Consider the following 19,208-nt stretch of genomic DNA (forward strand, 5'->3'; position numbering starts at 1 on the left):
ACAAGATCGCTCTTATGCTCTAGCACTATGACTTTCGTTGGTCAGTGTGCTGTCCTTGGTGATGGATGGCACACTGACTGATAAGATGTTCATGTGAGCAAACTCTACAGCTAGGTTTACAGGCACAGAATTTGCCCATCAGACCAATCCTTTAGAAGATAAAGTTGCATTACTTGGATGTTAAGACTTTGACAGATTTGATGGTTTCCTACTGTAGTCTGCAATAATGCATTTATCAAATAAAATAACAGCAAAATCTGGCAGATAGAAAAGCTAAAGGGTAAAAAAGCATCATGGTATATTAATGTTTACATTTAATGCAGGATGTGAAAATTTGGCAAATGTTAAATGTTGTCTTAGCTAAACCAATAGACTTGATTGAATTAGTTCTAGCATCAAAGTTACCGCCATCTAGGACAGTTTCCAATGTGCGTAGGGCCATATTGTGTGTTCAGGGTTGCCACCTGATTTAGGGATATAAAAGAAGGGCACTGACTGGCACCATTCATGCCTTGAGCTCCACTATCTGCAGAATGAAGATGATCATATTCCTTGTTCTGGCTGGTCTCAGCCTCGCTGCAGGTATGTAGATAGATTGTGACATTGTGTTGCAACCTTGATTATATTGATGCATTCTGAAATAACTTGTCTGTGTTTTCTCTATTTGTGAAGGAGATACAGATCCTGGATCCAGATGGCAATGCTTCTTTAATGACTTAAAGGTAAGATTCCTGAAGTGAAAAATGTCAATAATTAATTTCACCCTGAAATTTGAACACATCTATAATAATAAACGCTAAGTTGTTTTTATTCAAACATAATTTCTGTATAGTAGCAGCGGTACACTGTATAGTACATACTGTATGTTCATTTCATTGTATCAACATTATTATGCCTACACTGACTGATCATTTTGATTGTCTTCTCTCAATTAGATGGTGCCAAAAGTCCTGCAAGAAATGGTTAAATTTATTTGTACATGTAGAGGCAAAGTAAGTATATCTCATTATGTCAGTCTTCATTAATGATGATAAAATAAATTCATTGCATTTCAAAAATATGAGAATCAATTAACAAACTCTGTTCCTGCTAGTGTTCAGAGCTTACTGTGCTTTTTTTTATTATAAACAAAGTTCAATCTATAGTGTAAAATTTCCAGAGCCCTAATAGAACCCCCCAAAATGATAGTATTTGTTAGAAAATGGATTCAGCATTGTTGATATCATTATACGCAAAATCCATGATCTAGTGTGAGCAGAGTCATTAGCAGCCTGTTCCTATATTGTACTTGTGTTCTAACTCACACTTGAGATAGTGTGCCTCCTCTCTCCTGTCCTGTAGATGAGTTAGAAAAGAAAGTACGAAGGAAAACTGACGTGTTCTTGCTGTCAGTCTGTGCTGTTTCAGTTTATTCTGATAGATTTTCAGCCATACATGGACATTTATGTAATGGTATATACTTAGTTTATCATCTATTGTATTTGTTATACTTTGCTGCCATCTACTGGCCATTGCTGTATTACACTGTAATATTTTGTTATGGTACTTTCCCATAATACCTCTCTGCCTATAGCTCCTCCTATCTTTTTCGTGCTGTTTCCTGCTTTTGTACTCTGGCCATCTTGTAACACACATGCGCTGCAGAGCTGGAGAAAGGATTCTCTTGTTACCTCCAACCTGGAGCTCCTATCATCTCTAATCTGGTGCTTCTATAACAGCTCTAACTTACAGTCCTCACTCCTACCTCATCTCCATTTCTTCATCTTCCTTGACATCTCTTCTCATCAAGGTACTGTAATAAAGCCTGTTGAATTCATCACTGCATCATCCTTCCGGACCACCACGCGCCGCTGATAGGGACTGGGAGCACAGGCTGGCGAGTAATGCTATCCGTCATTGTTTATATAGAGATTCGTGATCACATCTCTCAGATACATCTCATCCACGTATATCGGTGGCAGAATACAGTCATTAATATTCCCTTTAGTGAATGCTGTAAAAAATGGTAGAAATTATTCTACATATAACTATTACTCCTTTAGAGAACTTTAAGAAGAAGTTATAAACCTCAACGTCAAATCATCCCACTATACAATACTACATCATGAGAAAGAAAGGAACCCCCCCTGCTTACTCATGAAATCCAGGAAAGTATAGAAAATACAAAATCATTATTAAATTTCAATATACCAGGACAATGATAAAAACGGGAAGCAAGAAGGGGCAGGAACACCAACACCCATGCAAAAGGCTGGGAACCACGCATTAATAAACATGTAACTATAGATATACAAATCAAGCCTGCATATAGATGTGAAGCAGGACAAAAGCCCCTTACACCATGGCATAAATAATATAAAACATAGACCATATATACCGCAGGATTATATAAAAAATTCTGAGAATATAAATAAACAATATACAAGGTATATACCTTGCAGAGTGCAGCAGCGAGGCACACGCGGTCCACCAGCCACCCCGACCCACGTTTCATTACTCCTTCCTCACGGGACGTTTTTAATTAAAAACATGCGGGCATTATATATGGCAATGGCCGGAAGTAGTCAAAGTGTGCAGGCGCATAGCGCCGCAAACAACACCCGACGCGCTGCACATATCACCCCGGCAACCCACGCCGGGAAACACATGGGACCCCGTGTGATCCAGGGTAGAGCACACGGCGGAAGTGCAGACAGCTGGGGACGCCGAAGAACGGCGCATGCGCAGCCCACATGATACACAATCGGCCATCTAAGCTATTGGCAACAGAGATATAATGCAGCAATTGTACAGGCAAACAAATTTAACCCTAAAAATACAGTGTCTACATTCAATTTGGATAACATCACATACAAATAATTTTCATAAATGCCTAAATATAAAGATAGGATGAGGTTACAGCGAAATGTTATTTTACTACTGTCGTAGCTGCTTTTTGTTCTGACCAAGCGTCAGGTATGCCAGATCACCAGTGAGTCCAGATTATGAGGTTTTTTTGCCCTTCTAATGACAAGCGCTTGGAGACAAGAGACTCAACACACAAGCCGTGGTCAAATCACTTTATCTGACGTAATGAAATACAAGGAATCTTTTATACCATTTACAACAATATGTGACTCTATGGAGCTCATTTGGCCCCCACCATCACCTCAGGGTCGTACCTTGTTTACAATGTACCCAGAACATGTTGTTGAGAGCAAATATGAAAACAAGTATAGCTTCCTTGAAGACAGAGACTAATAGTCTACATAAGAATAACACATAGCACTAATAGGCAAAAGGCAATTGAAGTCTTAAAGGTAATTAAAGGGATATAAAGCAAACTATTAACTCTTCTATATCAATTTCCCCTTTTGTAAATGGTATAACTTTTGCCACAGGGTCAGCTGATGTCCACAAAGGAGCTACTGTCTCATGGGTCTAGTACCCATAAGGGGGCTTCCTACCTGCTTCGCCCATCCACCCTCAGTGTGGACACTCACTTTCCCCATCAGCAATGGCTACCTGGGGTCTATGATACACTACAGAAGGTTCAGCCTTAGATTCTTTTTTTATGCATACATTATTCAGTAGCTTAAGTAATACACATATTAGCGCTTTTACGGCTACATAAAACAATAAGCAAAACAACAAAATTTGCATACAAGTCTGTACAATGCCAAAAATCCATCCTGCAAAGCCATTAAACCAATTTGCTGGATTTAGAAAAGAGAATGTGTTACCCCACCAGGAGTCTCTGTTTGCACTCTGTTGTTTTAACCATTGGTCTCTAAGTTCACCTATTTTGTCCATACTGGCCCTGATCTGGAGATTGCCAGCAGGGTCGATATAATTACAACAGGTGGGACCAATTATTTGACACATTCCTCCTTCTTTTGCTGTCAGGTAATCTAGTACTATAGTATGTTGGTTAGTAACTATGATTAATTGTCTCTGTATTGTATTAGTATCATTAAGAACTTCAAGAATCTGGAAAAATCTGACCGTCCAGGTAGTCGGTAGCTTCTACTAATTTATCCCACATTTGTGTTATGAAGGGGTATATTAGCATACTACTGAATATTTTATTTGTTATCCCCATTTCTACTAGATGCGGCCTACCATTTGGTCGGGGCTTATTATCTGCAGCCCTTCTATACAAAGTATGAATTGGGACTGCTGCTGTGTCTATTTTACTATGAGGAACTATGAAAGTGGCTGGTGTTAGTTTGGCAAGAGTGCAAACCCCTCTTATGTCCGGGCTCACCCACCTGTAGGCACGATGTCCGCAAACCAAGAATACTCCTTCGGGGAGAACACAAACGTGACCGGGGATTTGTATACATTGGTATAAACTCAAAAGTCCTGACATAGGCTTATGGGCCCACCAAGTATTATTCATTTGTTTTCCACTTATACCAGATGTACATTTATCCCTTTCTTTCCTTATTATTTTACCCGCAGATGATTTACAGCCTGATCGCGAGTGTATATGCGGAAGCAATTATTGTCCTCACCACAGGTATTTGCTCCAGTGTGTTGAAGACTGAACCACAGTCCATCACTGGGAATGGGGTCTGAGTGAGGGATTTCAGTCCTCCTCCTGGCGACCATATTTCCGACATCTGAGTCATATTCCCGCCACCACATTTGTACCTTTAGGCCGCGTTATATTAAACTGAAACCAGGGATTAGCGGCCCATCCGATTATAGCCAATGATGCAGATATATCACGGGGCACATCTTTTCCCCAAAACCTAGATTGAGTTCAAGTCTCATTGTGTATGCAGTGTGGGGTTAATACCTCCCATGGCTCCAGAGGTAAGGCTAAGTACGGCATAGTCCTCGCAGATACAGGGCTGTGTGTACAGATCCAACAGTCCTTCGGTTTCTGTCCTTCCATGTCCTTTATAAGAAGAGCATGATGCCGAATAATTTTGTTGTCCCAGTCAGCATTTAAGAGTTTATCCTGTGTCTCTGTAGAGTGCAGTAACCCTGTCACTGCCAGCAAGGTGATGAGGCGTAGAGTCATTCTACTTGTGAAAGGACCTTCTTGCAGTGACTGGCGTGGATCCAGGTGGGTTTTCTCTCAAGTTTTACTGAGGTGGATGTGGTTAGCTGGACTTGGAAGGGGCCGTCAAATCGAGGGTCTGGCTAGTCCCGTGTTTGAGACGCTTAAATGAGGCTCAACGGACTTTATTTGCATATTCGTATTTCCCAGGGAGCAATGCACCTAGGATTTCACTGATTGAGCGCCTTTGCCGGCTGCCGCAGTGTTTTCTTTGACTGGTCTCCCTGAGGTCAGTGATTGTTTCGTGATGTTGGTCTACTAGGCATTGCTCCCACCTAGCCAGAATCCTACTCCACACTGATGAGGGGCAACACCCCGAAACAGCTGTCTGTGGATGGATACCTGGCCTTGGTATTTCCCTTGTCATATCTGTAAACTCGTAAAGAGCTGGATATTGACTTAAAGGGCCACTTAATATGGTGGTAATGGTGGTTTCCGAAAGGAGCCACACCTTGGCTGGGTCCTTCCCTGGAGGAAGATCTAGCTAGTCCCGTGCTTGAGACTCTTAAATGAGGCTCCATGGACTTTATTTGCATATTCGTATTTCCCAGGGAGCAATGCACCTAGGATTTCACTGATTGAGCGCCTTTGCCGGCTGCCGCAGTGTTTTCTTTGACTGGTCTCCCTGAGGTCAGTGATTGTTTCGTGATGTTGGTCTACTAGGCATTGCTCCCACCTAGCCAGAATCCTACTCCACACTGATGAGGGGCAACACCCCGAAACAGCTGTCTGTGGATGGATACCTGGCCTTGGTATTTCCCTTGTCATATCTGTAAACTCGTAAAGAGCTGGATATTGACTTAAAGGGCCACTTAATATGGTGGTAATGGTGGTTTCCGAAAGGAGCCACACCTTGGCTGGGTCCTTCCCTGGAGGAAGATCTAGCTAGTCCCGTGCTTGAGACTCTTAAATGAGGCTCCATGGACTTTATTTGCATATTCGTATTTCCCAGGGAGCAATGCACCTAGGATTTCACTGATTGAGCGCCTTTGCCGGCTGCCGCAGTGTTTTCTTTGACTGGTCTCCCTGAGGTCAATGATTGTTTCGTGATGTTGGTCTACTAGGCATTGCTCCCACCTAGCCAGAATCCTACTCCACACTGATGAGGGGCAACACCCCGAAACAACTATCTGTGGATGGATACCTGGCCTTGGTATTTCCCTTGTCATATCTGTAAACTCGTAAAGAGCTGGATATTGACTTAAAGGGCCACTTAATATGGTGGTAATGGTGGTTTCCGAAAGGAGCCACTCCTTGGCTGGGTCCTTCCCTGGAGGAAGATCTGGCTAGTCCCGTGTTTGAGACTCTTAAATGAGGCTACACGGACTTTATTTGCATATTCATCTTTTGAGGGTAATATACTCAGGAATTAGTAGAGCACACTCAAGTCGGAGCTGTCTGGCCATAGACAGATGTTTTGGTTGAACTTGTACGAGTATGGCATGGATGTCATGTGGGGAATAGATTGTCAAAAGAAATGTCAGTGTGATCTCACATGCCTTTCCTAGTAGTAGTGCCGCTGCTCCTACCGCACAGACACAATCAATTGTATTTTGTGTGAGGTCCCGGGTCTGATGACAAGCAGTCATCAGTGGTTGCAACATTTGTGAGGCAGGCCTTATCCAAGGCCTACTGCAGGTCACTAAACCTAGGAAGGTGCATAGATGCTGATGTGACCTGGGTAGAGGGAGATTTTGAATTGCCTGTTTCCTGTCAGGTGTCTGGTACCTTCGGCAATACAATGTCCCAACAAATGTCACCTTTTGTTTGTCACGTGAGACCATGCAACCCTTTCCTGAAAAAAAAACATAGCAAGAAAACCGTAGCTTCCCTGCAGGACCTCTGGTCCAGGCAGAACAGCAAAAGGTCATCCACGTACTGTAATAGTACAATCTGCGGATGAGGTGATTGCCACTACTCAAGGATCCCTGCCATCGCTGCTGAATAGATGGCAGGAGATTTCTTTCCCCCTTTGTGGGAGGACTCTCCAACAATATTATTCACCTTTATGAGTAAAGGAGAAAGATACTGACAGTCAGGGTGCAGGGGTACAGATAAAATTGCACCCGCTAAATCAATGACTGTGAAACATTTTGACATCACTGGGATCTGTGACAGATGTGTGTGTGTTAGGGACAACTGAGGTCACACTTACTGTATCATCATTAATAGCCCTTAAGTCATGAACCTTTCTGTAAGTGTGAGCAAACCCTTGAGTCCTTTTTTTTCCTAATGGGATACAAAGGGGTGTCGGAGGGGGAAGATCTTTGCACTAGAACTCCTGCCTTAACATACTCTCTAATATCTCTGCTGGGGCCATTGATTTGGCTAGGCTCAAGGGGTATTGCTTTAAACAAGGAGTGTTTCCTTCTTTCAATTAAATTATAACAGTAAATTCATAGGGGTATTATCACTAACAATAAGTTTTGTAAGTACCACAATTCCAGCACCTCACTGTTTCTAGGTCCCTTGGTACCTTACTACGTCTCTACTGTTTTCCTTGTGCTCCAGCATACATGACAGGTCGTCTTTCCGTCCTTGTTTGCTCAACTTTTTTAGCTACCTTAAGGAGGTCTTTTGGCTCTACATATCTCCATTCAGGTCTGGTTGTCTGTACTGCGTCCCGTAAGTCTTTGTTCATACCGTCAATGAATGCATTCGCCAGTATTCTAGCATCAAGTGGGTTTATGGGACTGTACCCCATGTCTGCCCATTTCAGTTGTAACCGTCCAAAGTACATCTCTACCCTCTCTCCTTTTTGCTGTGTCACATTAGTCAGGAGTACGGACTGCTCTGATTGTTCCACTGTAGCTCATTGTCTTAGTGACTCACAGTACGTCTCCCCAGATCATGCAGATTTATCATCCATGCCCCAAGCCTGATTCTTTGTCACATCTGTGTGTGTCTTAATTATATGTCTTAGTGCGTCACCTGCCTTTAAACTCACCAACATCTCTAAGTCTGCCCAGGTACACTTATATAAGAGTCAGTGATAAGCGGTCATAGAGGAGCGCTTAGGAAGCAACCCAGGGGCAGACAAAAATGTCAGGTCTCCACCGCAGCTCCAGCCGAAAACCTCCAATGGAGGATAGGAGCAATGAGAAAATGAAAACGGTCTTAGGAGCTCTTTCCTGCGCTCCTAAGACCGTTTTCATTTTCTCAGGTACACTTATATGTCTGCTGTATTTTCTTTATGTGTCTGTAAAATGGGAATGGTTGGTCCTCAGGGTCAGGCAATTGCTTCAACAAAGCTAGTTGGTCAGAGGGGCTCCAGGGATAATACACCTGCAACTTTCTTATTCTAGTCGCCCTTCTAGGTACTGATGTGGTTGGTCGTCTAATGTCTACTGTCAGCTTACTCCTCAAAGGTCAATGTCCCCACTACCCACACTATTATGTCACTATATATGATCTTGTCTGGATAGGACTTGCAATATACTTAGGTCAGTGGCACAGGTCACATAAGTAGCTATTCAGTCTGGGTTTGTCTGAGTCTGATCACAGTGTTTACAAGTCCATCTGTTTTGTCTGGGTCTCTGGTTAAATTTTGTCAATCAAAACATTCATAATACACCTTTCATACTGCTGCACATTCTCAAACATCATTTATTCACTTCCTATTTTCTTCCCTTGTCTGTGCCTTTTTGTACATCCAAACATTCACACTCTGGTATTTTTGCCTTTTTCAATATTTGTCCCACTTGTTTCACTGCTTCCTTTCTTCTCTGTCTTTTACAATTTGCATAGCTGTCTTGGATCCCATTGGGGGCACCGACTGTTTACAGAAAAAGTTGCCACGGCTTCATCCTTTTTCTACCGACAGCTCACCTTTATTCTGAAATGCCCTTCTAGTGTGCCTAACCTTATCTACGGGCGGCCACACATAGCAAGTCAGAGCGAGCCTGCCAAGGTGTAGCGGGAAGGCTCCTTGCCTCTCACCCGGTAGACCTACAGGATGTAATGAGAAGGCTCTCTGCCTCTCATCCGTTAGATCAGCTGGCTAGAATAGGAATAGGCCTTTTTCCTTCCAGCCCAGCTCCATGGATTGTGGGAAGGCTACTTCAACTTAGACAGCTCATCTTGCTTCTGAAATGCCCTTCTGTGTGTCTGGACCTCTGTCTTACAGCCCACACATAGCAAGTCAGAGTGAGCCTGCCAAGGTATATCCAGAGGGCTCCTTGCCCTCGCCTCTCACCCACAACAAAAAAACCCGCTGACTAAAGTAAGAAGGCCCAGGTGTGATAGGCCTCTGACCTACTTTATCAGCCATACAGTCGGCTACCTCCTTTGTTGATCCACAATTTGCTATACAAATCAATCACACAACTAGAAGCAGGTTCAAAACACATTGATGACCAAACAATCACTTACAATTTCCTTCTAAATTAGGCACCATATTTTACTTTCAATTTCAACTTACAAATTTTCATTCCACTTCAATTAAGTACTGTTGCTTTAAAATGCACAAATCTTATAGCGAGCATTTCAGAACCACAGAGAATCTGAGCGCAGCTCTGTGAATCCTCTTATTAGACATTCAGCAGAGATAAGACGAGGGGAGCGAGAGAAGGGGAGAGAAGAAACAGCGCAGCGCCATCTTTTCCCCTCACATCAGAATGCAGTGTCCTTCACAGAATTCCATAGTTCTTTAGACTTATCAAAATCATTTTCTACAAAGAAAACTCAAAATCACAGGATTTCACTGTAAGAGCAGATAACTGTATAATGAGATTAACTGAGTTTTGCTCTTTTTCTGTCCAAATGCATTCAGGAAACTTTACAATGTAATGCCACATATAACACGAGCTATATCATTACTCTATTCATTCAGTCTCAGATGTAGATTTGAAATATCTATAATGCATCTGTCCGGGATCTCCCACAACTAGAAAGGTAACAAATCTCTTGACACAAAAATGATGTGTGATGATTCATTTATACGTGCTCATTCAGGGATTTTTTTCTTTCACTTTTCAGTGGTCATTTGATTTTACAAAGAGAAGATAGCAAAAATCCCTTATCTCAATCACTCCGCCTAATTCAGCTCAAAGTGAGTCGAATAATGTCCTCTGTCACATACAGAGGACCACGCCTAATGGAACCCCTTATCAATCAGGGATTTATTTATATCCCTTATACTCAACTACTCATCTCTCAACTCATTCAGAGGTTCTCATAGACATACATACAAGGATTCACACAGCCTGCCTATCTTGCGCTTTGGATTTGACACCTTAACCTACAGCAGTGTCCACTGACACTCTGAGAACACCAAAGCCAACTTTTTAAACAAGAATCAATGAAAACCAAACCAACGTCAGAAGGTCCAAAACAACCAAAAACCACAGCCCTATACAAAATACCCGCTCATATGATTTACTGCCAATCCAAAATAGACGGTGCACATAGTCTATCCCAGTCTTTGTGCTACACAGTACACCAGTACACAACCAGTTAGTATATCAGTATATTGCCAGAACAGATTAACAGATAATACAGATGACAATTATTATCTTATTACTCTATTATTCAACTCTCATACAGACATACCACTCACTGGTGATGTGGGTTCTTTTGAACCGTATTGTACAGTCTTACCCAGAGATATATAGACATCCTTGGAAAGGTTGCAGATGCAGAATCAATGTAAGAATAAATGTTCTCACCTGCTGCAGCCTGGATTCTGCATATTCAACCTCCCAGGAAGCTCCCACATACGGATTCCGAATAGGCTGGTATCCACGGTCCCCGTTGGGCGTCAAACTGTCGTAGCTGCTTTTTGTTCTGACCAAGCGTCAGGTATGCCAGATCACCAGTGAGTCCGGATTATGAGGTTTTTCGCCCTACTGATGACAAGCGCTTGGAGACAAGAGACTCAACACACAAGCCGTGGTCAAATCACTTTATCTGACGTAATGAAATACAAGGAATCTTTTATACCATTTACAACAATATGTGACTCTATGGAGCTCATTTGGCCCCCACCATCACCTCAGGGTCGTACCTTGTTAACAATGTACCCAGAACATGTTGCTGAGAACAAATATGATAACAAGTATAGTTTCCTTGAAGACAGAGACTAATAGTCTACATAAGAATAACACATAGCAATAATAGGCAAAAGGCATTTGAAGTCTTAAAGGTAATTAAAGGGATATAAAGCAAACCATTTACTCTTCTATATCACTACTGATGCATAATATAGAGTAGTCAATTGAGCCATACATGTGACATATAACATTACAACAACATGTAAATTGCTTTTTGGCATCAATGACACAATATAATATAATAGTAGATAGCCATGTATATAATATATGATATAGATGGTATTTCTTATAATATAGTCCTCACAAATTACTCTAATAAGCATTGATTACAAACAAAAATGAAATAAAATTAAATAAAAATTGAAATTGAATATACAAGGACCAACATACATACTTAACATATAACAAGTGCATGTACATATATAAACCAGCCATCACAGAGGACATGTCTGGCACAATATGAAATTCTAGCCCCATAAATGAGAAACGTACATTATGAATTAGCTAAAGCAGAATAAACAGGACTAAAAGAAGACAACATAAGCTGTATCATTCCTCATCCTTCACGTATTTGTAGACGAATGACACGTGACATCTCCACTTGCCAAAATTACCCCAGGAATATGAATTCTAAATAGAATAACAACAATTAAAACCAAATGACAAAAAATAGAACAAAACATAAAGATAAAACAAAAACTGATGCATGTGAAATACCACATCAGATACACAACAGGTAGGCGATCACAAAAAGGGCACAAACGAAAGATTTTCGTTTAGTCCCAGAGGCTGAATGGTCCATAACGTCCATATCCACCACATCTCCCTGTCCTAAACGTTTGGTTAAATTCCCACCCCTGATGTTAATATTCAAAACATCAATACGACGCACCCTCAGTAGTGTAGCATCACACTTATGGAAGATCTTAAAATGGCGGGGTATTGTTTTAAGGGTGGAAGTGTCTGTATGGGAAGCAGCAGCCAAAATCCCCAATACATGCTCCCTTGTGAGGACTTTTAACTGCTGTGTCGTCATCCCCACATATATAAGTCCGCACGGACAGGTAGCATAATATATGACATACTTAGTGGTACAGGAGATACGATATTTGATATTAAAGCTCTTGTTGCCGTCAGAGCTAGAAAAGGAATTGCAATGATCAATATTGGGGCAGGTGTCACGCCGTGCTCACCTGGGGGCGGGACCTCGGTCCCGACGTCATCTCTTCCGGAGCTGCGGTCACTCCGGGGATCCCGTAGGGTGCGCACGCGCAGCTCTCGTCCCCGGGCCTCCTCCTACATGTCACGTTTGCGCTTGCGCGCTCCTGTCAGTGCTGTATAGGGCTCGGTCCTCTCTATGGTAATGGAGGACCTGACCCGGAACCTGTAGTGGTCATGTGCTTTCTGGCTAGGTCCTGACCCGGAACCAGTAGTAGTCATGTGCTATATCAGACGACCTCCCCCTAGGGGAGGTGCCTGATTATTGTTGTGCTCCTGGCTTGGTCTGCCGTGTCCCTGCCTGGCTGTGCGCTGTACTCAGGTCCTCTGCCTTGCACTCTGTTGTGCCTCTTGGCACACGCTCTGAATCTGCACTCTGCTTTGTACTTGGTTGTGCCTCCTGGCACACGCTCTGACCCTGTGTTCTGTCTCGTACTCGGTTGTGCCTCCTGGCACATGCTCTGACACTGTACTCTGTCTCATACTCGGTTGTGCCTCCTGGCACACGCTCTTACCCTGTACTCTGTCTTATACTCAGTCATGCCTCCTGGCACACACTCTGATTCCGTGCTCTGTCTTATACTCAGTTGTGCCTCCGGGCACACACTCTGATCCTGTACTCAGTCTCTTACTCTGTTACACCTCCTGGCACACCTGCTGCCTGACTCAGTGCTCTGACGTGCTCCTTGCACGCTTCCTGCTTCACTCACACCCGGACGAACGAAGTCTCTGTATACCACGTGTTCCCGTGTCCACACTTTACACGTTCCTGCAGACACTCTCACCCACTCGTGTCTCCTGTGAGCCGGCCGCCTAGTGCCAGCAGTCGTGGTGCCTCACCCCCTGGGGCTTGCCCCTGACACTCCCTGTATAGGGGGTGGTCTTCACTAGGTCAGCTCGCCCTGGGAGGGTTGGTGTCACGACCCAGAGGGTCCACTCCAGGAGTCGTCACAGTATAATCAGGCCATGGACCCCGCTGGTGCCACCACCTCCATCCAAAAGGAACTGGTGTTCCTACGGGAGAGTCAGACCAGGATTATGGTCTTTTTGAAATCCATGGAGTCTCGTTTGTCGGCCATACAATCCGTTTCTGCCCAGTCCTCGGCCCCGCACCCGATACCGCGCCTCGGCAAGCCACCCCGATATAGCGGGGACCCTAAGTTTTGTCGAGGATTTCTGAACCAATGCCGGTTACATTTTGAGCTTTTGCCGCAGCACTATCCCACTGAGCGCGCCCAAATTGCCTTTATTGTTTCACACTTAGAGGGGGAGGCATTAGCATGGGTGAACCCCCTCTGGGAGCGCAATGACCCACTCGTCTCTCGGCTTTCCACCTTTTTGGACACCTTCCGCAAGGTGTTCGACGAGCCGGGTCGGCTGGCCTCTATCACCGAGTCCCTCTTTAACCTCCATCAGGGTACGCTACTGGTAGGACAGTATGCCATCCGTTTTCGTACCTTGGCCTCCGAACTCGGTTGGAACAACGAGGCTCTCGTAGGGATCTTTTGGCGTGGCCTGTCCAGTCGGATCAAAGACGTACTGGCAGGTCGGGATACTCCCACCTCTTTAGAGGATCTGATCTCACTGGCGACACGCATCGACCTGCGGTTTCAGGAACGTGCCCGTGAATTAGCCAGAGAGAGGAGCTCCTCTCCCCTCCTCCGTTCCTGCTCCAAGAAGCCGTGAAACTTCTCCGCCTAGGGTTGATAGGAGAGGCCTCCCTAGGTGTACGTGATTCCTCTCCTCCCCTGCTCGTGTCCGTATTATTGAATCTCGGTGCCAAGCGTTATTCTGAGGAGGCTTTCCTGGATTCTGGCGCGGAGGGGAATTTTATCACACTCGAGGCGGTTAAAAAATACCGGATTCCTGTCAGATCCCTGGAGACTCCTCGGTCGATTGTTTCGGTCAATGGTACGTCCGTGCTGGAGTCCGTTACCCAGGCCACCGAAGAGATCGAGCTGCAGATCGGAGCCCTGCACCTGGAGAAGATCTCCTTCCTCGTCTTGTCCACCATGTCTCACGCACTTCTTCTAGGCCTCCCTTGGCTACGGACTCATGAGCCAACCCTGAACTGGCGGTCGGGCGAGATACTCCGGTGGGGACCGTTCTGTCAGAAGTGCCTGTTGCCCGTCCGTCTGATGAACTCTGCCGGTCCATCCCCGGCACCTACAGGTCTGCCGTCGGCTTACTGGTCCTTTGCAGATGTTTTCGACAAGAAGGAGGCCGAGACTCTGCCCCCCCATCGGCCATATGACTGTCCGATTGACCTCATTCCTGGTTCTACGCCACCCAGGGGTAGGATATACCCGCTATCCCCTGCTGAGACCCAAGCTATGTCTGACTATATCCAGGAGAACCTTGCTAGAGGTTTCATCCGTAAGTCCTCCTCGCCCGCGGGAGCGGGATTTTTCTTTGTAAAAAAGAAGGACGGCTCCCTCCGTCCTTGCATAGACTACCAAGGCCTGAACAATATCACGGTCAAGAACAAGTACCCATTGCCATTGATCCCGGAGCTCTTTGACCGACTTAGAGGAGCTCGAATTTTCACCAAACTGGATCTTCGTGGGGCCTACAACTTGATCCGCATTCGTTCCGGGGATGAGTGGAAGACCGCCTTTAACACCAGAGACGGTCACTACGAGTACTTGGTCATGCCCTTCGGCCTCTGCAATGCCCCAGCGGTTTTCCAGGAGTTCGTGAATGACGTCTTCCGGGATATGCTGTACTCCTGCGTGGTAGTCTATCTGGATGACATCCTCGTTTTTTCTCCAGACCTCTCCGCCCACAGAAAGAACGTGCGTCAAGTCCTCCAGCGCCTGAGGGAGAACCGCCTTTATGCCAAGCTCGAGAAATGTGCCTTCGAGCAAACGTCCCTGCCATTCTTGGGGTACATTATCTCAGAATCAGGTCTATGCATGGATCCGGCAAAAGTGTCCGCCGTCCTCGATTGGCCACAGCCCCATGGGGTGAAGGCAATCCAACGCTTCCTTGGTTTTGCGAACTACTACCGACAGTTCGTTCCTCATTTTTCCTCGTTGGTTCGCCCCATCTCGTCCCTTATCTGCAAGGGAGCTAACCCAAAGGCTTGGCCCTCTGAGGCTGAAGAGGCCTTCCAGTCGTTGAAACAAGCCTTCGCCGCTGCTCCGGCGCTTCACCGACCTGAGGTTAGTAGACCTTTCACTCTCGAGGTAGACGCATCCTCTACTGGGGCTGGCGCAGTCCTTCTGCAGAAATCCTCTTCTGGACGTTTTGTCACCTGTGGCTTCTTTTCTAAAGTATTTTCCTCCACTGAGCAGAACTACTCCATTGGCGACAAAGAGCTATTGGCCATTAAGTTGGCCTTGGAGGAGTGGAGGTACTTACTGGAGGGTGCCATACATCCATTCAAGATCTTCACAGACCATAAGAACCTGGCGTACATCCAGTCCGCACAGAGGCTCAATCCTCGGCAAGCCAGGTGGTCCCTATTCTTCGCCCGCTTTGACTTTGAGCTACATTTTCGGCCCGGCGATAAGAACGTTAGAGCGGATGCGTTGTCAAGATCATTCCTGTCGTCTGATGCAGAGGAAGAACCCTCTCATATCATTGATTTATCCAAAGTAATTACTGTGGCTCCTGTCAAGTTAACCACGTTACCTCCGGGAAGAACCTTTGTGGCTGAGAATAACCGAAAACGAGTGCTAAATTGGGGACATTCGTCCAAGATTGCCGGCCACGTTGGTGTCAAAAAGACTTTGGACTTAATCTCTCGCCATTATTGGTGGCCTTCACTCTCCCAGGATGTTAAAGACTTTGTAGCATCTTGCCCGTCCTGTGCCCAGAACAAGATACCCAGACAACCACCCTCCGGTCTTCTGTTCCCGCTTCCCATTCCGTCGGCTCCATGGCAGCACATAGCCATGGATTTCATTACTGATCTGCCTTGTTCTTCCGGTTGTACTGTGGTCTTGGTGGTTGTAGACCGATTTTCAAAGATGGCTCACTTCATTCCTCTTCCCGGATTACCCTCTGCTCCTGACTTGGCGAAGATCTTCATTTCCCATATCTTCAGGATTCACAGCTTCCCCCAGCACATTGTGTCGGATAGAGGGGTCCAATTCACCTCCCCGTTCTGGAGAGCTCTATGCGGACTCATGAAAGTGTCATTGGATTTCTCTTCCGCCTATCACCCCCAAACCAATGGGCAGGTGGAACGTACCAACCAGATCCTTACATCCTATCTCCGGCATTTTTCTAATGCTCATCAGAATGACTGGGTCGGTCTACTTCCTTGGGCTGAGTTCGCCTACAATAATCACTCCAGTGAATCGTCTACCAAGTCTCCTTTCTTCATCGTCTTTGGACAGCATCTCAATGTGCCTCTACCGGTACTTCCTGTCTCGGGGGTACCTGCTGCCGATTCTCAGTCTGTGGAGTTCTCCAGGGTATGGCAGGAGACCAAAACCGCTCTCGAGAAAGCACGGGACAGAATGAAATTACACGCTGACAAGAGGCGCCTGGACGTTCCTCCATTTCTCCCTGGTGACAAGGTGTGGCTCTCCACCAAATACGTCCGCCTTAAGGTACCATCTTACAAACTGGGTCCCCGTTACATTGGTCCTTTTGAGGTCCTCAGGCGGATTAATGATGTTGCTTACAAATTGAAGCTGCCTCCTTCACTCCGTATTCCCAATTCCTTCCATGTGTCTCTCCTAAAACCTGTGGTTCTTAACCGATTTCATCCTTCTCCAGGCCACACACCCCAGCCTGTTGGCTTGGGGGATGAGTTTGAGGTGAATGACATTTTGGCCATGAAGAAGGTAAGAGGGAGAACCATGTTCCTGGTCGATTGGAAGGGTTTTGGCCCCGAGGAGAGGTCATGGGAACCCAGGGAGAATATCCACGCACCCCAGATTTTGTCTAAGTTCCTCTCCAGTTTTAGAAAGAGGGGGCGTAAAGGGGGGGTACTGTCACGCCGTGCTCACCTGGGGGCGGGACCTCGGTCCCGACGTCATCTCTTCCGGAGCTGCGGTCACTCCGGGGGTCCCGTAGGGTGCGCACGCGCAGCTCTCGTCCCCGGGCCTCCTCCTACATGTCACGTTTGCGCTTGCGCGCTCCTGTCAGTGCTGTATAGGGCTCGGTCCTCTCTATGGTAATGGAGGACCTGACCCGGAACCTGTAGTGGTCATGTGCTTTCTGGCTAGGTCCTGACCCGGAACCAGTAGTAGTCATGTGCTATATCAGACGACCTCCCCCTAGGGGAGGTGCCTGATTATTGTTGTGCTCCTGGCTTGGTCTGCCGTGTCCCTGCCTGGCTGTGCGCTGTACTCAGGTCCTCTGCCTTGCACTCTGTTGTGCCTCTTGGCACACGCTCTGAATCTGCACTCTGCTTTGTACTTGGTTGTGCCTCCTGGCACACGCTCTGACCCTGTGTTCTGTCTCGTACTCGGTTGTGCCTCCTGGCACATGCTCTGACACTGTACTCTGTCTCATACTCGGTTGTGCCTCCTGGCACACGCTCTTACCCTGTACTCTGTCTTATACTCAGTCATGCCTCCTGGCACACACTCTGATTCCGTGCTCTGTCTTATACTCAGTTGTGCCTCCGGGCACACACTCTGATCCTGTACTCAGTCTCTTACTCTGTTACACCTCCTGGCACACCTGCTGCCTGACTCAGTGCTCTGACGTGCTCCTTGCACGCTTCCTGCTTCACTCACACCCGGACGAACGAAGTCTCTGTATACCACGTGTTCCCGTGTCCACACTTTACACGTTCCTGCAGACACTCTCACCCACTCGTGTCTCCTGTGAGCCGGCCGCCTGGTGCCAGCAGTCGTGGTGCCTCACCCCCTGGGGCTTGCCCCTGACACTCCCTGTATGTGGTCTTCACTAGGTCAGCTCGCCCTGGGAGGGTTGGTGTCACGACCCAGAGGGTCTACTCCAGGAGTCGTCACAGTAGGCTACACACTTCCCATATGGAGCACAACCACCCCTAATAGGAATTGCATCCAAAAAGGTGGTCAATTGTTGACTAGAATAATGACTCCTAGTAAGGTGATCACGGAGGTTTTTTGCCCTCCGAAATGTAATAGAAGGTTTATTAGGGAGGACTTTATTAATAACCAGATCTACCTTAAGGATGGGCCATGCTTTTTCAAGTGCCAATCTAACAGAATAGAGATTGTATGAGGAAATAAATCTCAAGTCATTATTAGCCTTTGTATCGGGGGTAGTCCTATAGAGTAGATCGTCACTTGATGCATGTTAGGCCCTGTGATAAGCCTTCTTGATAAGGCGCTTACTGTATCCCCGTGCTAGAAGGTGTGCCCTTAATTCCTCCGCTTGAATTTACAAATCAGAATTCGTCGAACAAATGCGACATAGGCGGAGGAATTGTCCCACTGGTATAGACTTGATCATATGATGGGGATGACAGGAGGAGGCGTGAAGCAATATGTTCATCGCCGTGGCCTTCCTGAAAATGTCAGTCTGTATATTACCAATGGAGTCTTTTTTAAGGGTAACATCAATAAAGTCAATCCTGTCCTGGCTCCACACAGAGGTCAGATGGATGTTATGGTCATTGCTGTTCAGTATAGATATGAATTGCTGGAGGTCGATGGATGTGCCCTGCCAGACGAAGAAGATATCACAATGTACCACATCCAAAAGGGGACACGGTCCATTAACCCCTGTTCGTCAGACAGGAAGAGGTCTCTCTCCCACAGCCCCAGGAATAGACAGGCATACGAGGGCGCAAAGGCCGCTCCCATGGCTATACCCTGGAGCTGCAGGTAGAAAGACCCCTTAAACACATAAAAGTTATGTGTAAGGGTAAACTCGAGTAGTTCCAGCAGAAGTCCTGTCAAACCAATAGATAATGAAGATGACTCAAGAAAGTATCTAAC

At 45.9% G+C, this 19,208-nt stretch overlaps 1 protein-coding gene across 1 annotated transcript in view; it reads left to right on the top strand.

The window, feature by feature from the left end:
- The first annotated feature begins 473 nt into the window (after positions 1-473).
- Positions 474-19,208, top strand: part of LOC141085803 (uncharacterized) — a 187,733-nt gene continuing 168,998 nt past the window's right edge. The window contains exons 1-3 of the mRNA XM_073571369.1: positions 474-582; positions 673-722; positions 936-992. Of these exons, the coding sequence (XP_073427470.1) occupies positions 534-582; positions 673-722; positions 936-992 (156 nt within the window). The 5' untranslated portion in view covers positions 474-533. The remainder of the gene's footprint in view (positions 583-672; positions 723-935; positions 993-19,208) is intronic.

This window comes from Dendrobates tinctorius, unplaced genomic scaffold (genome assembly GCF_039654945.1).
Source record: "Dendrobates tinctorius isolate UK_male_01 unplaced genomic scaffold, ASM3965494v1 ptg000029l, whole genome shotgun sequence".
NCBI classification, from domain to species: domain Eukaryota; kingdom Metazoa; phylum Chordata; class Amphibia; order Anura; family Dendrobatidae; genus Dendrobates; species Dendrobates tinctorius.